General features: G+C 45.6%; 1 protein-coding gene across 12 annotated transcripts in view; it reads left to right on the top strand.

Moving 5' to 3' along the window:
- Positions 1 to 25,699, top strand: part of ARVCF (ARVCF delta catenin family member) — a 603,654-nt gene that overhangs the window by 293,089 nt on the left and 284,866 nt on the right. Inside the window, exon 1 of one of the 12 annotated variants that reach the window (XM_080985090.1) lies at positions 2,510 to 2,679. The exons of the other annotated variants lie outside the window; for them this stretch is intronic. Coding sequence (XP_080841216.1) covers positions 2,659 to 2,679 — 21 coding nt within the window. The 5' untranslated portion in view covers positions 2,510 to 2,658. Of the gene's footprint in view, positions 1 to 2,509; positions 2,680 to 25,699 lie in introns of those variants that run through there. 12 annotated transcript variants of the gene reach the window in all.

Genomic DNA, 25,699 nt, shown 5'->3' with positions numbered 1-25,699 from the left:
AAATGGATAAAACTGAAAATCATAAATCAGAATAAAAAGTAGAGAGCAAGAGGTAAGGATCCCTTACATTTTTTAAAAAATGATAAGCATGTGAACCTGTCCCATGGAGCAAGCTGTTTGTACTCCCCCCCCTGCCCCTCCAACTGCAAGAGCCCTAAGAAACTGTCAGAGGTTTGTGCCCAATCCCAGCTCACTTGCCATCCAGCAACTCTTTTGTAAGTTTTCCCCTGCCAGCAAGCAGGCGCTGGTCGCGAACAGAGGCTGGATGATCCATGGAAGGCTTTCACTGTGCAATTAACAAGTGAGTCTCTGGCAGGGGATGGTGCTGTGGACCCCCAGGGGTCTCCGGACCCCAAATTAGGAACCACTGATCTAGAGTATGAAGGAGCATCTCCACCTCCATCGTTCTGCCCGGACACTGAGGTCCAGCTCTGAGGGCCTTCTGGCGGTTCCCTCGCTGCGAGAAGCCAAGTTACAGGGAACCAGGCAGAGGGCCTTCTCGGTAGTGGCACCCGCCCTGTGGAATGCCCTCCCACCAGATGTCAAAGAGAACAACAACTACCAAACTTTTAGAAGACATCTGAAGGCAGCCCTGTTTAGGGAAGCTTTTAGTGTTTAATAGGTTATTGTATTTTAGTGTTTTGTTAGAAGCCACCCCGAGTGGCTGGGGAAACCCAGCCAGATGGGCGGGGTATAAATAATAAATTATTATGATTTCAGGACTCTTTGAACCTGATTTTTTTGGGATAGCTATCCTGCTTCATTTCCAGTTGCATTGGTTGGCATTGATTCATGGCAGGGCCTCCTCAGTGGTGGTTCCCCTTTTGTGGAAATCCCTCCCTGGTGTGGTGCATTTGTCTCCCTCATTACTGACTGTCCGGAGGGATTTGAAAATGTTTCACTTTAGCCAGGCATTTGGTGGCTGACAGATACTTTTCCTGGCAACCCTGGAATCATTGGCTGAGAGAACGTGACTATTTTTAGACGATATTGTTGTATGTCCTTGGCTCCTTTGAGCGAACGAGTGATAAATAAATTGGATAAATAAATAAATGTTGTGCAGGAGCACCCTTCAAGGTGGCAATAACACCAAGGAAGCATCATAAAGTGGAATGATTTGTGGAAGGGACTATAAAAATTTAGTGTTGTGACCCTATCGGTGCACTCCTAGATTTCTCTCTCTCCCTTTTTTTATCTGTTATTGTCTGCTTGCATTTCTTTAGAAGTCAAATGTTCATCAACACTTCCATCTCGGACACTTTAACCACCCCACTGCACAGGTTTTCAGTATGAATTAGGAGAATCCTGAGGGCTGGGAAACAAATCTGGGCAAAAATATTATACAGTAGTACCTTGTTTCCCGAATGCCTGTGTTGTCGAACGTTTCAGTTCTCGAACACCAAAAACCCGGAAGTAAACGCTTCTGTTTTTGAACATTTTTCGGAACTCGAACGTGCGACATGGCTTCCGCTGAGTGCAAGAAGCTCTTGCAACCCATGGGAAGCCACGCCTTGGTTTTCGAATGTTTCGGAAGCCGAGCAGTCTTCTGGAGCGGATTACGTTTGAGAACCGAAGTACCACTGTAACCTCATCCAGAAGAGGCTGGCTAGCGGATCCACCCTCTGGCACTCAGATCCTCTTTGACTGTGATGATATTTTGTTTTATTTTGTTTACAGGGAGAGCATTTCCGTGTTTCAGGGGCAAGAGTGCGTGCACTGCATGTGTGACATCACATGATGTCATTGCACACACGCCGCATGTATTTTCCTGAAATACGTGCTACAAGACAGTGAGAGATGCCCTTCAGGGGTGACTTCGTAGGTGTACCCAGGTACAAAAATTAACATTCCCGGAGAAGCTTTTGGTGTTGTTTGGAAGTCTCCGAAAGAGGATAAATGCACCAGAAGCGGTCGCAGAGGAGGCAGGTGTGCAGCACCTGTTGCTGGTGTTACACCCGGTGCTTCCCCTTGCTTTTCAAACCGGCATGTTCTCAACTCCTTTCGAAAAAGAGTGAAATTTGCTTGCCTGGCTTGGGTCGCCGCTGTCAGTGGGGTCTGCTGTGTGAGCCGACCGTGCCTCTCTGGAGCGGCTGGCTGGCTGGCTGGGTGTGGCCAGAGGCTGCTGTAGTGGAGCTTCCAGCTGTGACTGTCAGTTTCCGCCCCCTGAAGCGGACGGGGAGAGTTTGCACAAGCCACAGCTTTGCTGTGAAGACCGGCACTCTCCAGGAGCAACAGCACAGGAAGGACATCAGTTTGGGGCTTCTCGCCGCCCTCCCCTGCTCCCCCTCCTCCCCCAGGAATGGAGAAAGGCGGGAGGGAGTGAAATCAAAAGCATGTGAAGAAGACCTTTCCCCTCCTTCCTTTCATTCAGAGCCGGTTTGATTGGGGGGGCCGGCCGTTTTCCTCCTTTCCGGATTGGTTCTGCTTCCCGTCTGGATCGATTTGAGGGGCTCTCCAAATACTAGAGAGGGAGGGAGAGGAAAAGAGACCATTGCCTGCCAGATTGTCAAGGCAGGAGGGACGGATCTCTTCCCTAAAACACCTCGCCTGCAAACCGGATTGATTTGGGACTTCATGTATTTTTTCCCAATTATAAATATCTATTTTTTCAAAATATTTTTTGCCCGGTGGGAACTACAAAACTGATTCCTTGCATAAATGCCTGCAGAACTCAGACAGGTTAGTAGATTCACTTGACACCTGCTTGTCTTCTCTGCCTGCCTTTTCAGGTTTCTTGGGTGTGTGTGGAGAAGGTGTTTGATGTTGATGGCGCCTAATTTTATGTGTGTGCATGTAGTGTTTTCCTGTGTGAGAGAGGGAGAGAGCTGGAGAAAGGGCGAGCTGTTTTTCTTCTTCTCCAGAGAGAGAGAAAGAGAGAGAAGCAAAGAAAGCAGTTTTAAGTCTCCTCACCTAAACCAGCTTTTCGGAGAGAGGGAGAGAGATTTTGCTTTTTGTCTTTTGCTGTGCTAAGAGTCGCGGGAGAAACCGGCTATTGTTTCCTTTGACCTTCCAGCTCTGCTCAGTAAATCCAGGGAAACTCTTTTGAGACCTGAAAAGCTGGGAATGAGGATCTGCCCTGCCAAGTTGGGGAGGGTGAGGAGAGGTCTGTTGGTCCTGCTGTTGCTGCTCTGGCTTTTGCCCACCGCAGGTTTTGTTAGGATGTGTAGAAAAGGAAAAATGTTGGAGGGAATGAAAGCAAAAGTTTTAGGCCAGGGGAGACCCCCTGCTCCTCCTTTGAGGAGGAGACGACCCTGTTCAATATCATGAAACACTAGGGGCTATGGAGGTGCTGAAATACATTTCTGCCCTAAACTCGTAGTGAATTTATGCAGGTCCTGTTAAGAATAAATAAATGGGGAATTCTGCTTTTCTGCAGTGAATGTTTGCTCACTTACCTTTGCAGTTGGAAGAAACTCTGATGGAAAAGAACAGAATCTAGTCAGCTGTGAAATGTGAAACCCCTGTGTTTTTTCTTCTGTTTTTAAACCAGGCTGTGTGGCTTTCAATCTTTGCACCCTGAAAAGGGTAAATTCCAGTGCAGCAGGGGTAGTAAAAGTTACTTGCTGGTGCTTTGAGTTGTGCATGCATCTTTTAATTGGATGGTGGCAGGGAGAGAATTGCCTGCCCTGCTTTGATCTTTAAGGGCTTGGTGTATACCTTGGCAGCGAAAAGTTGAACAAGGCTTTGAGAACTGGGTCGCTTCGATCCGGTTTAAGAGACGGCGTTCCTTGAGTGTGGTTTCTGCTCCTTGAATTGGTTGGCCCCCTCCATAAACTGGGTCACGGGTGAGCTAAGATGTTAGGCATGGACCCTGATGCATGAAGGTCTTGTCTCGGGGGCCAAAGGAGTGATTGGGTGACCTTCAGCTCCGTTGCAAAGCTTGTCGTTCATCTGTTAGGAATGCACCCCTGTCTGCCACAATGCATGGTCTGTCTTTTGCGGGAATGATGAGTTGGGGGTCCTGCTAGTGGGTTAGTAGAGTGCTTAAGCAGCGGCTTTGACCCTGACATCATATATGCATTCTTCTCCTCGTTAAGTGCTTTCTCGTGTTTGCATTCCTTGAGGAGTGTGTGTAACACCTGTGGATGTTGTAAGAAGTGAAAGTCTTTCTTATTGCCTATTGTGCTGCCTGACCCAAAACTATTGCAGCTGTCTCCTTGCATGCAGTCAGCTGCTGATGTACACAAAATTAGGAACAGAAATCTGTCTCTTTGAATATTTTCTACTGGGAAGGGAGAGGAAAAAAAGGGGAGACCCCAGATACATGCAATAATCTTAGAGGTATGGAGGAGAATGTTAACAAGGATTGCCAGGAGTAATGTTAACATTCTAAGGGGGGAGTCATTGACAAAGGAATGTGTGTGTATTCTGGAGAATGATTATTGTCTTAACAGTGTCGGAAATAAATTTTCCCATGCCACCCTTAATTTTTCAGGCTCAGGCAGAGAGAGATAAGTGTTATGGTTTCGGTTTTCAATGGACTGTCAGGCATTTAGGAGAAGACAGATGTCTGTTTTGCTTCCTGTGCTCTTCTTGGGGGGGTGGGGGGGGGGCGATGGCACACGGGACTAGATTAATTGAGGCTTTTTTCTAAAGTCTGAATTCCTCATGTGTCCCTGGACTGTCGATGAGTACAAGAGGGGCTTTCCTTATAAGGACAATAGTGGCTCCTCAACTCGATGCTGTCAAAGGAATTTATTTTACCGACAGCAGAAGTTTCACAGGCTGGGGGCGGGTGGAGGGAGAACGCTTGTAAATCTCCCCCCTTCCTCCAATCACCTCACAATGGCTGATAGCATAAAATTGGTAGAGAAGAAGGGACCCCTTGAAACATTAGCCATTTCGGTTGCACACCTCAAAACGTGAAGCCTGAAGGCCAAAATGGATATGGAGTGGGAGATTTTTGATTGGTTCTCCTGGAGGGAGTGTTTAACCCTTTCTTTTTGCACCATTTCCCTGATTGAAATCGCACCCCCTCCTCTTCCCGAAGCTGCTTTTAGTCTCGCCGAGGGTAATAGACAGAAGACAATAACAGAAGCATCAAGCAGATCTGTGATGGGCACTATGCAGTCCTCAGCCTAATTTCATGGGGTGGGGGCAGGTTAAGAAGGGAAAGAACAGGGTTCAAATGGGGTTGTCGAAAGATGGAGAGGAAAAAATCCCTCCCCATTCTGGGATCTGGTCCCATCTGCTGCTGTTTCTTCTCCTGCCAACCTCTTAGTGAATGTGCCCCCCCCCCCCATGGCTTAAAGGTTCCTCAACCTTTGGGGTAGGTGGTTTCACTTTTGTTCAGGAAAAATCGTACGAGAAGGCAGAACTATCTCTGGTGTCACTGCCCTACTCAAAACTGAAAACTGCCCCCACTTTTCAAAGTAAGTAAATAAATAGAAAGGAGATCTAATCATGGACCTCCTGTGGTCATGCCTGTTACGACTTCCAGGTTCTGAATGTTTAATTTGTTTCCATTTATTTATTAAAGACCTTCACGTCCTGGTTTTTATATGCTGTATTTTTCGCTCCATAAGACGCACCTAGTTTTTAGAGGTGGAAAACAAGGAAAAAAAATATTCTGAATGAAACAGTGGATGTATGATTTTTGTGATTTATGCTGTGGCCACAGACATGTAATTTGACGGTGAGCTTGGAGTAGCCCAATGCAAAAATCCTGAGAATCCATGTCGATCTGTGCTTTGTAACCACGTTTTTGCACCATTGCGGCCCCACGAAACAGTGGATGTGTGTTTTTTTTGGTGCAGGCTGTAGCCATAGACATGCTTTGTGATCTGATGGTAAATTTGGGGTGACCCAATGCAAAAATCCTGAGGATCCATGTGGATCCGTGCTTTGTAACCACATCTTTGCGCCATTGCGGCCCCACGCAACAGTGGATGTGTGATTATATAAAAAATCAAAGCGCTACAAACTTCACTGTATATTTTTTTTATTGCATTTTTTACCCTGCTTTTCTTCCACTATGGAATGCAAGGCAGTCTACGCATCCTTTCATGCAGGCACTGACCAGACCTGTTTGCCTTCAGCAAGAGCTTCCTACCCAAAGTTCATTCAGACTCTGCTGTAGGACCAACCCAAGCATTCAGTTGCCGTTCAGTTGAAAATCCCATGAGCAGGGATGGGGAACTAGTGGCCTAGATGCAGGTGGACTGCAACTCCCATCAGTCCCTGGCCATTGACCTCACAAACAAAATCTGCCCTTCTTCCCTTATGGGGTATCCAAGAGCCTGTATAGAGTCCTTACGTGGGTTCCCTTTTGGTAGGAGAAAATAACAGAGGCCAACCAGAGAATATTGAGAAGCAAAGCAGCTAGTAAGCCTGATCTTTATTCAAGCTGTTGCAACAGGGTGCTCCCCTCACACGCAGGAGGATGGAAGAGGACCCCGAACAAAGGTGTGCCTGCCCTTATATAGACATTTTAAATTCCCTGGCCCTGGAACTCAAGACCACTCCTCCATACATCATACATACATCACAGAAGAGGGGTAACCCAAGACGACCCCCCCACAAACTTCATACCTACATCACAGAAAAGGTGGTCTACAACAGAAATTTGAATGTTGTTGTTTTTCCTGTCTGCCAGGTTATCTGATAATGCCTTATCTGATTGCCTTTCCTGGTAGTCTGCCCATTCCTTTGAAATGGTGATTACCCAATTCCTGTAACAAGGAAGGTTTTTTCACCTCCTCCCTCCTTGCAGAGAAACATTTGGTCAGGCTGGGAGTCAAAATGGTTTCAGGTCAGTCTTCTTGTGCTGATCTATGTACGTGCTTGATTGGTACATTTATGAACATTTATTATATATATATAAGACCTTAAATTTGATTATTACACCTGGCTCCTCAATGGCACTGATTTTGTGCCTTATGAAAGTTTGCTGAGTTACTACCAGCCACCAGGTCACCATCAATGAGTCACCACAAAGGTCCTTCCTTCATTTGCCTCTCACCCAACCTCCCAAATAGAACTTGAAAATACAGTACGTTGCTATGGGAGAAGGGTTTCTTCAGATTCTGAGCTCTGCAAACACTTAAACTGTTATCATAGAATCATAGAATCATAAAGTTGGAAGAGACCACAAGGGCCATCGAGTCCAACCCGCTGCCAAGCAGGAAACACCATCAGAGCACTCCTGCCATATGGTTGTCAAGCCTCTGCTTAAAGACCTCCAAAGAAGGAGACTCCACCACACTCCTTGGCAGCCAATTCCACTGTCGAACAGCTCTTAGTGTCAGGAAGTTCTTCCTAATGTTTAGGTGGAATCTTCTTTCTTGTAGTTTGGATCCATTGCTCCGTGTCCGCTTCTCTGGAGCAGCAGAAAACAACCTTTCTCCCTCCTCTATGTGACATCCTTTTATATATTTGAACATGGCTATCATATCACCCCTTAACCTCCTCTTCTCCAGGCTAAACATGCCCAGCTCCCTTAGCCGTTCCTCATAAGGCATCGTTTCCAGGCCTTTGACCATTTTGGTTGCCCTCCTCTGGACACGTTCCAGTTTGTCAGTGTCCTTCTTGAACTGTGGTGCCCAGAACTGGACACAGTACTCCAGGTGAGGTCTGACCAGAGCAGAATACAGTGGCACTATTACTTCCCTTGATCTAAATGCTATACTCCTATTGATGAGGCCCAGAATTGCATTGGCTTTTTTAGCTGCCGCATCACACTGTTGGCTCATGTCAAGTTTGTGGTCAGCCAAGACTCCTAGATCCTTTTCACATGTACTGCTCTCAAGCCAGGTGTCACCCATCTTGTATTTGTGCCTCTCATTTTTTTTGCCCAAGTGCAATATCCTTGAAGAGCTCTTCATTTCCCCCATGCCACATCACTTCTGCCCTTGACGCAGCTGCTTTCAGGTGGATTCACAGCAGCAGGGGTTTTGCAACTCAGCTACTGTGGCTGTTCAACCTGGACTTGTCATCCTATTTTGGCTGATAACAGCAATGCTCACAAAGGTCCTTTTGTGAGGACAGAACAACAGTCTTTTTGCTGGAGCCTGAAAATGCGGGCCAGCAGAACATGGAGGTGAGGTTGTGTGTGCATGTGTCCGTGCGTTTGTGTTTTAGGAGTCCAAACTTCAAATGAAGGAGAGCAGAACCAGGCAATGGCTGGGGAAGGTTTCGCTATGGTTGTAATGAAACCCCACACCTTAGCAGCTTGTAAGCTTCTCACCAAATCATGCCTGGCTTGTGGGGTTGAAGCTCTTGTTCCAGAAGAATAGAGGCAGCTCTATAGAGTTCGCATGCAATTAGTGGTGGGTGTCTGTTCTTCCCTAAAAGGGTAAGGAAAGGTGCACCCACCTGGCTAATCTGTTTATTTGCAAGCATACCTGGATTAAAGGAAACGTTTTGTTTGCTTTTCATGGCCTTTTGTGTAAGCTGGTCTTTACTGTGGGTGCTGTAACTCAATACCCTGGGAAGTACATATTAAAGTCAGGTGATTCCTCAGGGCTTCATTCATGCACACCTCCTTTAAAACATATAATATCACAGCTTTTTTATTGAGCTGCTTCACTGGACAATTCTATTCAGGGAGGGCTGACTCATTAGGGCAAATAAAGGTAAAGGTAAAGGGACCCCGACCATTAGGTCCAGTCGTGACCGACTCTGGGGTTGTGGTGCTCATCTCGCTTTATTGGCTGAGGGAGCCGGCGTACAGCTTCCTGGTCTTGTGGCCAGCATGACTAAGCTGCTTCTGGTGAACCAGAGCAGCACACGGAAATGCCGTTTACCTTCCTGCCGGAGCGGTACCTATTTATCTACTTGCACTTTGACGTGCTTTCGAACTGCTAGGTTGGCAGGAGCTGGGACCGTGCAATGGGAGCTCACCCCGTCGCAGGGATTCAAACCGCCGGCCTTCTGATCATCAAGTCCTAGGCTCTGTGGTTTAACCCACAGCGCCACCTGCGTCCTTATTAGGGCAAATGGGGAACTGCTATTCTATCTGATCTGCCTGCCTTCATATTTAAAATCCAGGAGGTGGCCCTGGCTGCCAGCTCCCTCAGTGTTGCCCTATTAAAATTAGGGTTGGCTCCGCCTGTCACTGGCTGTGGCACCTCCTACTGTTGGCATCCCTGCTTTCTGCCCTACCAGTCCCAAGGGGACTCTGAAGCCGCTGATTCTATCCCATGTCAGGTTTGTAATACAAGTTGCCCAACAGTCTGGTTTTTACCAAATTTGTAAAATACACCCATGCATTTGATGTCTCAGAAAGCTAAAAAAGGTCCTTATGGCAGAAAAGCAGAATTCTTTGACGACCGTATCGAGAACAGCAGCAGGAAGCTGAATGTTGGAAGGTTTGGGACCGAGAAAAGGAAGGACTTCTTCTCGTGGCATGTGCTTAAACTTATGGGATTTTCTCTCGGAAGAAGTAGTGGCGGCCACCAACTTGGGATGGCTTTCAAAGAGGATTAGACAAGCTTATGGAGGAAAAGGCTAACAGCTCCGACGGCTGGATTCAACTTCACTGTCAGAGGCAGTATGTCTCTGGGTACCAGTTGCTCAGAATCACAAGTGGGCAAGTGTTGTCTTTGCTCTGTGGAACGCCCTCCCACCAGATGTCAAAGAGAACAACAGCTACCAGACTTTTAGAAGACACCTGAAGGCAGCCGTCTTCAGGGAAGCTTTTAATGTTTAACAGACTACTGTATTTTAATACTTTGTTGGAAGCTGCCCAGAGTGGCTGGGGAAGCCCAGCTAGATGGGCGAGGTATAAATAAATTAAGTCCAACAACGGCCAGGGACCCAGGTTTGAGAAACACTGGATTAGATACATGTGTACAAAAATGCATATACTGGGCTAAAGTGTGCTTAAAATAATAATAATAATAGTAATAGTAATAATAATAATAATAATAATAATAATAATAATAATAATAATTTATTATTTATACCCCGCCCATCTGGCTGAGTTTCCCCAGCCACTCTGGGCGGCTTCCAACAAAGATTAAAAATACATTAAAATGTCATGCATTAAAAACTTCCCTGAACAGGGCTGCCTTCAGATGTCTTCTAAATGTCAGGTAGTTGTTTTTCTCTTTGACATCTGATGGGAGGGCATTCCACAGGGCGGGCGCCACTACCAAGAAGGCCCTTCCACCAGAAGGCCCTCGGTGCTGGACCTCAGCTTCCGGGCAGAACAATGGGGGTGGAGACGCTTCTTCAGGTACACTGGGCTGAGGCCGTTTAGGGCTTTAAAGGTCAACACCAACACTTTGAATTGTGCTCGGAAACATACTTGGAGCCAATGTAGGTCTTAAAAATGCATATGACAGTGAATACAACATACAAAAATACACTGGACTAGTTTGATGGGCAACTTCAAGACCCCTGCTCTTCCCCTTCAGGACAGATGCAAGGAAATACAGTATGCAGCACATACTGTAGACGGTGGAACTCTCTCCCACAGAAGCCAGTGGTGGTCACAAACACTGCTTCTCACAACAGATCCTTATTTGAACTAGTTCTCTGTGGGCTATGGTGCTTTGAAAAGTAATTATAGTTCGGGTGTTGCAAGGGGTTGAACTTGATGACTTTTCCAACTCTCTCTCTCTCTATATATGTATATGGCTTCAGCAGCCATCTGGCTATCACCTTCTGAAATTCCTTTGTTATAATTTTGATCTTGTATATTCTGTATTCCCTCAGCAGCCCTGCAAAAACCTGAGCTTCCGGTCGGGCGTGAGGGCTGCCTCAGCGGCCTTCCCATGGCTTCATAATCTCTTTATGAACAATGATTTGATTATCTCCCCACTTCCTTATTACATCAACCCTTTTGCAGATAACCCATGAATATCCTTACTATGAAAACAGCATTTTTAATAAAGGGGGTGGCAAAGCAGTAAATATTCATCAGAGTGGCCTTTTTGTCACCTAAATGTTTCTGCGAAGAACGGGTTTCTGTGGGTGTAGGAAAACACTCGTTGTTGATAAATCCAACCTTTTGCCAAGTTTTAAACAAACTTAGATCTCTGTATGGTTATTTTTTTAAAAAAGCTGTAGTATATTAAGTCAGTCAACTGACTCATTTAGTTCAGTATCGCCAGTGATGGGGGGAGAGAATGGGGCTTGAAACTGGTCCTTGGAGATGGATCGCAGTGCTGAGCCAGATTTGTATTCAAGGTAGGGATGGGGGGGGGATTGGGTTCATTTCCCACTATTATGCAGATGTACCTAGTTGCCAGGGATGTGGGTGGCACTGTGGGTTAAACCACAGAGCCTAGGACTTGCTGATCATAAGGTCGGCAGTTCGAATCCCCGCGACAGCGGGAGCTCCTGTTGCTCGGTCCCTGCTCCTGCCAACCTAGCAGTTCGAAAGCACGTCAAAGTGGAAGTAGATAAATAGGTACCACTCTGGCAGGAAGGTAAACGGCGTTTCCGTGCGCTGCTCTGATTTGCCAGAAGCGGCTTAGTCATGCTGGCCACATGACCCGGAAGCTGTACGCTGGCTCCCTCGGCCAGTAAAGCGAGATAAGGGCTGCAACCCCAGAGTCGGTCACGACTGGACCTAATGGTCAGGGGTCCCTTTACCTTTACCATACCTAGTTGCCATTTCCCAGAAGAATGTTTTCAGAAATGCAGCAATCTTCCAAAATTCACACTCTGCTGAATTTTGCAACACAGTTTTCCAGCCAAGTATTGTGTGCAGAAATGCATGTATCAGGGTAAAGCGTGCATAAAACACATATATCTGTATGAAAATAGAAATAGACCTGTCAGGAGTAAGCATGGACCAATGGTACCAAATAGTATGGGAAACAGCCCTACTAGAAAAATTAACCAATAAACTGAAACTGACACGGGGACAAACAGAAGAAGACGCCTTTACCCTGGTATGGCTCCCCTTTATCACATACACAGCCGAACAAGACAACGACAATAATCCACCAACAGCATACGAATCAATATGGCTAACCTGATCCTAAACACCCACCCACCCCACTCACACACGAAAACAAAGATCACCACAGCCAATCACAAGCAAACAATCACACCCTAGACCAACCTCAACCTCTCTCACCACCAAAGGAACACAAGTGAACAGCACAAGCAACGCCGACACCATTAAGCAAAATAGAAACATCGCCACCCAACCCCCCCATCTTCCCCCTCCCCCCCAATGTCTCAAGAAATGAAACTGATTTGTAAAAATGTTACATGGAAAAAATACGAGAGACATTACACATACTTCTGTAAAACAAGAAAATCTTTAATAAAAAATAAAATAAAAATATCCGTATGAAAATAACATACAAAAATGCAACGCCTTTTTTGGGGAGGGGGTGTATATTAGCCCATGCAGAAGTGTGTATGTTGGATGAAATTCACAGTAAAATTGCTTACGAATTTTCACAAGGACTTTTTCCAAGCAAAATTTGCCAACAGGGGTGGGAATGCGGAGAACATGGGGAGCCCGGAAGCAGGACCAAAGCACAACAGCACTCTCCCCTCTTGTGGTCTCCAGCAACTACTGTTCGGAAGCATAAAGCCTCTGACCATAGAGGCAGAACGTGGCCATCACGGCTAGTAGCCACAATTTGTCCATCTCTACACACATGCAATGGCTGTATTTGCTGGGGGAGAAGTGTTGCCTCCCAGAAACTGAATTCAGTGACATGAGTACAGGTGAATGACAATTCCTGCCCTTGCTGGGAGGCTCAGGGCACCTAGAAAAGGCTAGTGTTTCTGAGGGGTCCACCCTAAAAGTTGGGTATAAAATAAAATCTTACATCACATTCACAGCATACATTTAAAGCACTATGATACCGCTGTGTGTGTGTAGTGTGGTGTAGTGTAGTGGTTAAGAGCGGTGGACTCGTAATCTGGGGAACCGGGTTCGCTTCCCCGCTCCTCCACATGCAGCTGCTGGGTGACCTTGGGCCAGTCACACTTCTTTGAAGTCTCTCAGCCCCGCTCACCTCACAGAGTGTTTGTTGTGGGCGAGGAAGGGAAAGGAGAATGTTAGCCGCTTTGAGACTCCTTTGGGTAGTGATAAAGTGGGATATCAAATCCAAACTCTTCCTCTTCTTCTACTTTAAACAGTCATGGATTCCCCCTAAGGATTCTGGGAGCTGTGATTTGTTTTGGATGCTAAGAGTTGTTAGGAGGCCCCTATTCCCCTGTTTACATTCCTACAATTCCCAGAGTTCCCTGGGAAAGACAGATTGACAGTTAAACCATTATGAGAATTGCAGCTCAGGTGGTGGAGGAAATCGTGGTCTCCTAAGAACTTTAAGCACCCTTAATGAACGACAACTCCCAGAATTATTTGGCTGCTTGAAGTCGTATCATACTGCTTCTGTTTTTCATAATTCTTTAATAAAAAGACCATGTGATTGTGTTTCTTTTGGGGGATGGGTGGACTTTGGAAGAATGAATCACCTCTATTCTGTGTTGATTGGTTTGTGTGTTATCAAGACTTGGCTGTTTCCTTTCGAGTTGATAATATTCCACAATGCTGACATTCAGCCAAAGAAATACATTATCCGAGACTTGCTTCTCACCTTCTCTCCCCCCGCACCACACACCCTACTTATTTTATTGCTGCCTCATTTTATACAGCAGCACTGTAAATCAGTCTTTGTGAAGAAAAGGCTTCTGTATCTCACAAAATTGTGTAGGGTCCAGAATATTAGTGGAAGAGAGAGAATTGGACTGAATGGGGAAGATAATATTTCTCCTTAACGTGTGCTAGCTTTTCAATAACCCGGCGAGGTAAACCGGACAGAGAACAATTGGCTCAATGTTATAAAGACCATAGTGTGGTCAGAGGCACTAGAATTGCTTGCAGGTGCAACTGAATGAAGATTATCACTAGCTATGAGACTGTGATATGCACAGTCTCATAGCTAGTGCCTGTTAATGAAATTTTGGGAAGAGGTGTGTTTTGCATGAGAGCACAACATAAGAAGGAAATTGTTGAATCTTTTGTGGTAGATCTTGCAACACACCACTATGCATGTTGGCAAATAAGTAAATTAAGCTTGCTCACAAGTAAGGATGTTGGAGTATACTGATGGAAATGGAAACAGGAGCAGAAATTGCTGGTATTCACTTATTTGTCCCATGTTGAGTGGATATCAATCCAGTGATTACAATTTGAAATCCCTGTTGTTGTTGTTGTTGTTGTTGTTGTTGTTGTTGTTGTTTTCAGTCTGCAAATGGTACGTAAGTCATAGATCATCTTCTCTGGTTTGCATTGCATCTCCTTTGTTTCGAAATGAATGGTGTGGAATAAATACGTAAAGATCTGCCACATGGTGGAATAACATAGTTTTCGTTGGAAATCGATCTGCAGCAGAACAGAAACAGCACGGCATGGGTCAAAATGGAATCTGATGTCTCTCTACATCTCTGCTCCCGAGTAAGTGTGCATAGAATTGCAGATAACAGTGCTACTTAGCCATAAGCCCTCCACTGTCCAGAGGCTTACGCCCTACAAAGTCTGTTGAGGATTGCAGCCTTAAGGCTGTTAAAACAGACATGCAGTTTTATAAGACTCGCAGGTGCACTTATCAGGAATCAAACTGTAATTAGCTATCAGGGATTCAGAAGTTAAAATATATGGAATATTTCAATTTGAACAGCACAGGAAACAGTTGGAACAAATCTGCAAAAATATACACAAATGATTATCTATGTTGAGGAAGCACAACAAAGATAGAGGCACTACCTTTTGCCAGACCTGCCGTATATGTAACTCAACTTTGCAAAAGTTTGCAAGCATTCACAGGCTGACTCCAGAAAGAAACAATCTGCATGGTGCAAAAAAACCTAAAAACTAAAAACAAACAAACTGGAAAAGTCTATGGCACCAGAGCAGGAGCCTTTTTCTTGAAAGTCTGTAAGCAGCATCAGTATCTAGAGCAGGGTCAACCCACAGGGTGGGGAGAGATGACCTCCAGATGTTGTGGACTACAACTCCCATCACCCCTAGCCATTGACCATACTGTCTGGGACTGATGGGAGTTGTAGTCCACAATATCTGGAGAGCACCTCATTGGCTACCCCAATCTAGAGTCTGGCAAATTGCTCTAAACTTAAATGGAACCTGTGTTAAGATCTGCACGTGTGGCTGGATTTTAGCTATCATGGGATGGTGCACATTTGGGCAAGGAAATAAGTATGCAGCGGAGTGCCACATTTTGGAGGAAGAATGCAAAGAAGAAATGCAGATATTTTCTGCTTGCTCTCCTGCTACCCACAACAAAATATTTTAGAAGAGCTATACTTTCTATCGCTTCAAGACATAATTAGAATTTATTTATTTTTGCTTAATGCTGTCTAATGTCATCACAGTGATTTTGCAAATTTAAATATAGTAGATGTTTTCTGGATGCACTTCAAAAGAGATCACATAAGCATATGGAAAAAAAACTTGTCTTGGGTTAGAAGCTTCCCCCTCCCTTTCTTCTGAAAAATTCAACACTCTTGCCAGGTAGCTTGGTGGATAGTTATTTGCAAGCAACATTGCATCTCAACCCATACTGTGAATCTTTTTAAATGTGTTCCTGTGCAGGAATGTAAGAAAAATCTCAGATGCAAAGTCAAAACAAAACCTTCCTGGGCTAGAAGTCAATTTTAAACAGCCATCCAAGTGCCTTAGCATATATCCAAGGAACTCACTTACCGTGTGCCTCCTTGTCTGTAAAGGAAATAAAATAATACAGTTTGGCAAAAAGGAAAGTCTTTTGTGGTCTGCCCTTTGGATACTTTTCATTTGTGGTCATTTCCCCCCCCCCCCAGGAAAGGCTATTTGCCATACCCTTGAGGACCAGTGCCCTGTATTAGTCTGATCTAATGTCTTCCAAGATGCCAGGATTCTTTGGCAGAAGACAGTATTATACCAGGAATGTTGTTGTTGTTTAGTTGTTTAGTCATGTCCAACTCTTCCTGACCCCATGGACCAGAGCACGCCAGGCACTCCTGTCTTCCACTGCCTCCCGCAGTTTGATCAAACTCATGCTGGTAGCTTCGAGAACACTGTCCAACCATCTCTTCCTCTGTCGTCCCCTTCTCCTTGTGCCCTCAATCTTTCCCAACATCAGGGTCTTTTCCAGGGAGTCTTCTCTTCTCGTGAGGTGGCCAAAATATTGGAGCCTCAGCTTTAGGATCTGTCCTTCCAGTGAGCACTCAGGGCTGATTTCCTTCAGAACGGATAGGTTTGATCTTCTTGCAGTCCATGGGACTCTCAAGAGTCTCCTCCAGCACCATAATTTAAAAGCATCAATTCTTTGACGATCAGCCTTCTTTATGGTCCAGCTCTCACTTCCATACATCACTACTGGGAAAACCATAGCTTTAACTATTCGGACCTTTGTTGGCAAGGTGATGTCTCTGCTTTTTAAGATGCTGTCTTTTGTGGCAATGACAAACCTAGACAGCACCAGGAATGTTAAGATGGCATAATACAGTGTTAAATGTAAGGTGCAGAGACATATCTGAGGAGCCTGATTGCATCCACTTTTTGCCCTTAACAGTGTGATCTTATCACAGCCCCCACCCCATTGATCTCCTGCATTTATGATACATCCCATGAAGCCAAGGTACTTATCGTGTGTTTTACCATGTGATCTTGTCTCAGTGTTCTTTCCTGCTCAAATTGCCATCCATCAATTACAAGTCCAAACACCAGCCAATGGCACAGTAATGTGAAGGTTGTGTGTGAAGTGGAGCTTCTAGGCATTTATTTTATTTTATTTTGTAAAAGAATTGTACCATGTTTTCAAGGTACAACATTTTCCCCAGCAGGTTATTTCTGGAGGGGGGGGCATTTGAAATCGCTCTGGAAGTGCTCAACATATCCATCATCTCCCCTCTCTGCTTCCTCCCCCAAAGGGGGAGCGTGTGGCTAAAAAGAGGCATGCAGATGGCGCAGATGAAGAAAATAAGAGGTGACATTTGACAGTCCTCCTCTCTTTATTGTAAGATTAAAAGGAGGCAGAAGGCAATACAGTTTCTATTATTTATTAAGTGTCAGGAATGACCTTCACATCTGGAGTTGCAACATCCCTGGCGCAGAATCTCATTATTTTAATAGCCATCAACATTATTTACTGTGTTTCAGCACCTTGCTAAAACAGGAGGGTGATGTCTTACATCTATGTTGGTTGTCTCATAACTGAAGACACCACAGTGCCTTTAGTAGGCAGCGACAGAAGTGGAATTATTTCCTCCCACCCAGCCCAGCCAGTTTCGTTGTATTCAGAAGAGTTTGGGTTCTGCCATCTTCAAATTACTCTCCTGGCTTTTAAAAAATGTGCGTATTCCATTTGGCTGTTATCCACCATGCAAACTGCAGAATTTGACACTGCTAACAATTTCCTCTTTCATAAGAATCCCATTCCTTGTAACTGGATTGCATGCATTTTAAAAATAGGGTCGTCTTTGTTTCAGATGGAGAAATAAGTTGGGTAACGTTATCTCTACCTCTCCTCAGCAAGTCTCATCTCGTCTCCCCACCATTCCATATTCCTTATGTAGTGGGGAAAGACTTTGTAAAGTGTTGCAGAAGAAGAAGTATCGGTAGAAAATTTAAGGCAACCAGATTTCTGTGGCTGCTTCATTTTGTGTGTGTGGAAGGTGCTTGGATCAACTGTTGGAGCTGTAGTGGCAATTGGCAACTTAAGGGTTAATTCCATTGTCGCTGTTTATGGGGTGTTAGGGGAGGGGTGGTACCTCTGGTGGGAGATGCATCATGCTCCTCCTGGGGTAGTTTGTCCTCATTTGGTCCTCACCCTGCACTCAGCTCTCATCTGTGGCTCCTAGAAGCTGTCAGCATGTGACAGCAGCCACACTCCAGGAACAGCTTTGACTGGCTGGGCTTAACCAGGTGAGGGTAACCGATGCATCTCAAACCTTCAATGAGTTAGGGACTTCCCCGGCATGTCAAGTCAAGTCAAGTAACCTTTATTGGCATCACATAAGAACATTCAGAATACATTCAGAATTGACAGACCAGTGCGATCTCGTCGCCACTCCAACGGCATAGTCATCTGCCAAAGGGCAGAAGAGATGAGCAATCTGCCTCTTCTCTCTGGATTTCCAGCAAGGGCAGGATCCTGTAGCATACTTCAGTGACAAAAAATCAAATAGAGGAACTAAGTTACTGTCTTGGTGAGCTCCTGGTCTCTCCCCTGTAATAAGATGTGCATAACTTCCGTCTCTGGTTTCCATGTTGGAATACATAGATGGTCTAGAAACTGTTGGAGGAGATCATCATACATTTTACATTTAAGGGCCATGTGAGCTAGAGTTTCCACCAGGTGAGCATCACATGGGCAGATCCTATCTCCTTCTGCCAAACCCACAAACCTACCCCAATGGAGGTTAGAAGGGTTAGAATTGAACCTAGCCAGTGAAAAGGCCTTTCTTTCTTGCGGATTAAACAAAAATGGTAAGTAATTAAGATTAAATTCCTTCGCCCAAAAGAGTCAAAAATAAAGGGGGGGGGGAGCTGAGATTAGTTCCTGGTGATCTATGTCCCACAGCCTAGTTTTTAACATGGTCTTGGTGACTGGGAAGGCCACAGCGCCCAGGACATCCTCTGAAAGCCCGAGTTGCCGTATCTTTGTGCAAAACAGTTGTACCCCTGGGGAAGGGAAGGAGTCAGACAGAACTTCGTTGAGTAAGGTATCTTTGTATGCCGAAAAAGAAATGCTTAACCAGCATAAAAGAAAACTTGCCCAGGCATCCCCGGCATGTGAAGACAGGCTCCGGCGGATTAAGTGGACAAGATCAATAGCAAGTCCAACAGTCAAGAAGGTGGTTTCTGTATGTGCTGTAGAAGGAAGTGAGGGGCAGACGGGGCTTGCCAACCTGGTAAGGTAGCCCGTCTTGAATGAAAACTCTGTTCCTAAACCTCCACCACCTTTGGGAGGAAAAAAAAGGCTACACAAATCCAGATTGCAGTCCCTGGCAGTTGGTTTGTACCTTGCCTCCTTCCTCCTGCAGCCAAGGTGGTGCCAGACATATTGCTCTTCTTTCCTTTGGACCACATCAGTGAGGCCGAGAGGATGGTCTTGGCATCATAAACACTGCCCAAGCATATGCCCCAGGGAGTGCTGCAGCAATTTGACCTCACCCCTGGAGGCACACTCCATTGTCTCTCGAGACAGATGGATGCCGACAAATTAAAGTCAGCAATCCAGGGAAGTGGTGGAGGTATTACTTGGCAACCAGCCATTGGCTGAGACAGGAAGTGCTCTGATTGGCTGTGCTGCTGTGAGGGAGTTTTCCGGTGAATGTTAAGTTGGATCTAAGCCTGCCCCCGATGAGACCTGCCCCTCTCTGTTTCTTTATCTTCAAACTATACATTTTTGGGGGGTTCAGTTTCCTCTGTAAAATGCCATCAGGATTTCTTTTGTCTCCAGACTTCTGTGTTATGTAAGTGACTTTGCTAAGACCAACAACCGCAGTGTCTTCGTAGAAGAGTCACTTATTCCAGGTGATACAGGGCAAGGGTGAAGTGCAAACTCTTGGCTCCTATGTTTGCATAACCCCATGTACACATTCTGTAGATCTGTAGTCATATCCCATTTCTTTTTATCTTAAAAACTGATAAACCACTTTTCAGATGCACATTTATGAATCTCAGAGTGGTTCATGATACACATAAAACATTCAAATCCATAAATAACAATAGTTTAAATGTCCAGATGGGACAGGCAGCCCTGTATCTGGAAGTTTTTAATGCTTGGTGTTTTATTATGTTTTTATATTCTCTAAGCTGCCCAGAGTGGCTGGGGAAACCCAGCCAGATGGGCGGGGTATAAATAATAAAAATATTCTTATAGTTATCATAATTATATACCTTCAGCAACTACAGCAGCCAGAACTACAGCAAAAAGGAATCAGTTCAATAGTCAGGAAGTACCAGAGTAACTCGAGGTCTCTAACTGTCTGCAAAATAACCCCATCATCACTGCTTGCCTTATTGTTTTACCCCTTATGTATTTGCCGCCTTGTGCTTCTTTGGGAGGAAGGTCAGGAGATAATTTTAATTCATAAACACACTTATTTCATCTGCATAGTCTAATCTGAGTTTGGGCCTGGTAGTTGTCAGGAGCGGGCCAGCAGTAAATCACACAGAGTGGTTGATGTTAACTCTTTATTAGAAAACAGGATCTGCAAAGGAGTGCTAAGCCTACTGAGCACATAAATTCTTCTTCGGTAGAGACAATTGCGAAGACTGAAAGTCTCTGCCTTCCCACAGCTGCTTAAGGTTTTCTCCAAGCAATCTGAGACTGTGCCAGTGTGCCTGGATCTGCTCCTGTCGCTTCATGCCTTTTCTGGTTCTGGTAGAACATCAGGGAGGGGAGCTTGTCGCAGCAGGCAGGGGAGACACCCGGGACACGGCACCAGCCCAACTCATTTCTGTCTCTTGGCCTTCCCCATCCCACTATCCTGTTTCAGCTTCTGCCTCTGAGTCTGCTCTCTGTCACAGACTCTCCCTCCTCACTAAGCCCTGTTACCTCTTTAGCTTCCGGCACCTCCTCTTCCCAGACTTCTCCCTCTTCTCCCTCTGACTACTCACTGTTGTCCCACCACCAAACTCCAGGCTCTAAGTCTTCTTCCCTTGGGGGTCCCCCTACCATTCCCCTGCGTCCAGCCAGTCTGTGACAGTAGTTGTGAATCATTTCACCTTCAATCAGGAGGGTGGACTAGGTAATCTTTGGTTGTTTCTATATCTTTCATTTTCTGCTACTCCGAAGAACTGGCTGCTTTAGAAAACTAGTCCTGAACCACTTCAAAGGTGCTGCTAAATGCCTTTGATCTGCCAGGTTGGGATTGGAGGATCCTAATCTCCCTAACCAACATGGTATTACTTATATTTTTCTTTTCTCGTGTGACTTCACATTTTCTCCCTTGCTTGTTTAATATAGCCGAATTCAAAAAAAAGGGGGGAAGGGAAACCAGCTTCGGTTAAAAACCAAAAAAAGCCAAAGACCCAAAGAAAACTCTCCTTCAATCTTTGCTCCCCGCCCCATCAGTCTGTACCAGAAGCTGAGCAAATACCAAATTAATCCCCCTCCTCCAAGATCCTGGCTGGTGCCCAAAACCCTTCCAGAAAAGGAAACATTGATAAAATCAGCATCTGCCTTGTACAACAAGATAGCTGAAGAAAGGCTTGTGCCTTTGGTGGTTTGGCTGTTTGAGTCTGTGTATAATCCATGTTGTATTTTGAACTGCGGGTGCCTATCCACAATTACAGCTCTCTCGCTGCTCAAGAAACCTGGCCAAAGTACATTGTGCCGTGATCGTTTTTGTTGGTTGCTTTTGCACAGCAAAGGATTCCTGCAAATGAAAAAAGTCTTTAACTTCTCTCGCTCCTTCCTGTTTTGATAAGAAAATAATATAACAAGGGTTGAGTTCCTTCTTTACAAGGATGAGAGCCAAGACTTTTTGTTGTTGATTTAAGGAAAAGGACTCGGCGTTAGGTTTCCAGTGGGAATAAACAGCGTATAATTTGAGATCTGAACCGACTCCCTTGCTAAGATGTATTTTGGGACACGTGGAATAATAAAACTCGCCTCTTGTTCTATATTTGAACTTCAGTGGTATCCAAGGTTTTTATTTCATCTCCAGGCCAAGTCCAGCTCTTCCAGGGCCTTTAGTCAGCTTGGCTGGGGTGGGAGTGATGGCTTTACATATCTGGGGGGTAGGACTAAGTAGAGGCACAGCCTGGTGTAAAGAGGCAGTGATTTCCATCCTGTCCTGTGTTTGTGGCAATCAAAGCTGTTTCCGTTCTACTACAGATCAGCTTCTGCTAAAACCTACCATGCTCTATCCTCTACAGCCAGAATAGATGTAATTTACTACAGAAAAAATCAGCAAGGCATTTAAATGGAAGGGAAATGTTAAGAAAATAATGTAATTATTTATGTAACATTCACGGACACAAACGTATTAGCCAGTACCACTCATATTCACTTCCGTTTATGAAATCGGGTGAGCATGTGAATTGTGGCTGATGGAATACCCCAGCATCCCTTGACACAGTTAATTGGGGCTGAAAAGAAGTTAGATAGGTGAGCTAAGGACCTGTTCTGCAATGGGGTTCACTCTATTAGACCAGGGTCTAGATGAGTTGGGAAGCAGGTAAGAGCCCATGCCAAGAGAGAACAAAGATGGCAGCACTGAATCAGATTTGATGGGTCTGGGCATGGCGACTGCCCACCTATGAGATATGCAAACACTGTTTGTTTGTACCATGCTTTACTTTGCTATATTTGCATTTGTGCATGCTAGAATGTATTTTGTTAGACTGGTGAAGTTGTGATTTCTGCATTGTCAGGATTGGTCCTTCCAACTCTACAACTTGATGATTCTATGAGCAACTTTACTTTGCTCCTGAGAATTAGCCTAATGAAGCCAAGTGACTAATACACATTGCAAAAATGCAGCATGTACTTGGAACTGGTCATTTGAATTGAGACCATTATGCATGTGATATACCAATGGCAGAGGAACAAACAGGCTCTGGCCAATATCAATGGAGGGCATTTTGTTACAAGATTGGTGTGGGGCTCTTTCTGCATTTCTTGATTGCTGAGCACCAGACCTCATGGCCAAGTGCCAGATCAGACCAAAAACCTATCAGCCTTGCCCAATCAGAAGGCTCTCTAGATCAGCATGCTTTTTCCCATAGAGGCGGACCATTGTGGCCATCTTTTCTTATATGTGAGTTTGAGTTAGTTAATTCAGATAAACTGCGTACCATAAAGGGTTCTTTTGTGCCAATTAAACTGTAAGAGAAGCAGTTGTGCACCGGAGGGTTAACGGCGATCTCAGAATGAAGAAATACAGTAGTAGTGATGTTTGTAGCTGGCTGGGATCCTGAACAGGATCCCACCTTTTGTTGCAGATTTCGGTTGTCTCTCTAAATGCATCGCTCTTATGTCTGAACTGTGAGCTTTCCAGAGGCATGTGGTTTCTTAAAAACAATTCACTGAAGTGGTTGGATGGAAAGGTCCGTATAGTTAAAGCTATGGTTTTCCCAGTAGTGATATATGGAAGTGAGAGCTGGACCATAAAGAAGGCTGACCGCCGAAGAATTGATGCTTTTGAATTATGTTGCTGGAGGAGACTCTTGAGAGTCCCATGGGCTGCAAGAAGGTCAAACCTATCCATTCTGAAGGAAATCAGCCCTGAGTGCTCACTGGAAGGACAGATCCTGAAGCTGAGGCTCCAATACTTTGGCCACCTCGTGAGAAGAGAAGACTCCCTGGAAAAGACCCTGATGTTGGGAAAGCTGGAGGGCACAAGGAGAAGGGGACGACAGAGGACGAGATGGTTGGACAGTGTTCTCGAAGCTACCAGCATGAGTTTGACCAAACTGCGGGAGGCAGTGGAAGACAGGAGTGCCTGGCATGCTCTGGTCCATGGGGTCATGAAGAGTCGGACACGACTGAACGACTAAACAACAACAACAACATGCAGATTCCAATCGCCTTCTCTCATCATACCCCAGCTTTTTTTTTACTCCTCTTAAAAAGCACTGGTCTGAGCTGCATGTGAACAATTTCTTTGCAGTAAATCCACAGCCTGTCTTTGGGCTTCCAGAAGCATTAGTTGAATTGTTTGAATCAAGGGCACAGTGGAAACTGTTCCATTCAGCGCCCATGTGTTCATCCTGATAGCCCTTTGTTCCAAGAGTTGGAGGGCTGCAAATTTTTGCTGATGAAAGTGCAAAAACAGCTTTTTTTTTTAGCTTTTTTTTTAGCAGCTCTCTAAGATCAAGCTACTGTTTGTAGACCTCGACAGACAATTGGAATGTATCCTCTCTTCGCTGGCTTTGCACAATGCAAGCTTGTGACCTCTGGCTGCTGGGGATCTGAAAGCGTTGACGTAGAAGACTTGGGCCTGTGCAAAAGTTTAATTATGTTGAGTGGATGTGGATGGCAGAACTGACCGAATGCTTCTCTGGAAATGCTTCCAGACATTTATCACAGAAGCTGTGGCATCCTAAATTGAGTTGTTCCAGATGGTCGCCATGTATTGTAAGCAGAGAGCAGGGAGCCATGGGACAAAAAAACCCCCTGGTGTGCCAATTCTAGACCTTCACCATCCATGACCTACCAAATTGGTTGTGTTTAGGGCAATGTGCTTCCCAGTTTGTATCTACAAAAGTGTAACCGCTGCATTTATTTAATGGGAGCCCTTCTGAGATCGTATTGCAATCTCCCCCAATCCGGTTGCTATGCAGAAACCCTGTTCAGCAAACTGGGGAAAGTCTTTAATATGCATAGAACAAGTTGTACATACCCTGAACAAAGGTCATTATTTTTTAAAAATCGTTTCAGAAGGGCATAACATCCGCTTCATACTGTCCTGGCCCTCGGTGGCAGATCAAGAACTTGTTCTCCCAGTCCAGTTTCTGCCAAAGGCTTTAATGCATAAATCAGATTGGAACATAGCCAAGGCATGTGTTACAAGGTGCAGCTGGCACAAAAGCGTTAGATGCATGACCATGTGGAAGCTAAGATATTGATCCAACACGCCCCGTACACTTTCCTTTTGAAGAGTGGGGCAGACACAGCCTTAGTGCAGTAAGCAGCCTGAGTTCTGGGACCAGGTAAGCATACAGGTGCTCCTTTGAGGTGCTTGGGTTTGTGAGGTCCGTTTGCTCCTGCGCTGGTTTCTCCATGTCCTTGGAGATGGGGGTGGTGTTGACACTGACTGGCATCTGATTTAGTCGCCTCTCCAAAAGAGAGAGGCTTTTCACTGATACAGCACAGCTTCACAGCAGGAGGTGGCTAAAGGTAAAGGGACCCCTGACCATTAGGTCCAATCGTGACCAACTCTGGGGTTGCGGCGCTCATCTCGCTTTACTGGCCGAGGGAGCCGGCATTTGTCCACAGACAGCTTCTGGATCATGTGGCCAGCATGACTAAGCCGCTTCTGGCAAACCAGAGCAGCGCACAGAAACACCGTTTACCTTCCCGCCGGAGTGGTACCTATTTATCTACTTGCACTTTGATGTGCCTTTGAACTGCTATGTTGGCAGGAGCAGGTACCGAGCAATGGGAGCTCACCCTGTAAGGAGATTCGAACTGCCGACCTTCTGATCGGCAAGTCCTAGGCTCTGTGGTTTAACCCACAGCGCCACCTGCATCCCGGGAGGTGGCTAAGGGTGTTTGATATCCTAGGGGTGGAACAATCCTTTGCCAACCCACTTGAGCTCATCCTCATGACTGATGGCCTCCCTGAGCTCAGACACTTGGGATCTTGGTTTCACCTCTCCCACCCTCCTAGGACCCTCCCAGGATGCTTCCCAAGGGCATAAAGATAAAGGGACTCCTGACTGTTAGGTCCAGTCGTGGCCAACTCTGGGGTTGCGGTGCTCATCTCGCTTTACTGGCCGAGGGAGCCGGCGTAAAGTGGTACCTATTGATCTACTTGCACTTTGATGTGCTTTTGAACTGCTAGGTGGGCAGGAGCAGAGACTGAGCAACGGGAGCTCACCCCATCGTGGGGATTCGAACCGCCGACCTTCTGATCGGCAAGTCCTAGGCTCTGTGGTTTAGACTACAGCACTACCCGCGTCCCTCCCAAGGGCATACAACTCCCCAAGTTCCTCCCATTCCTCCTCAGGATTCGGACATCCCCTCCAAGACAGCTCCACAGGGTTTATGGCACACACAGAGAGATTTCTGCTTTCTGGGAGGTGCAAGCTATCTTGGTGATG

Source organism: Podarcis pityusensis (genome assembly GCF_964106645.2).
Source record: "Podarcis pityusensis genome assembly, chromosome: 16".
Classification (NCBI taxonomy): domain Eukaryota; kingdom Metazoa; phylum Chordata; class Lepidosauria; order Squamata; family Lacertidae; genus Podarcis; species Podarcis pityusensis.
This window is presented reverse-complemented; position numbering and strand designations above follow the sequence as displayed.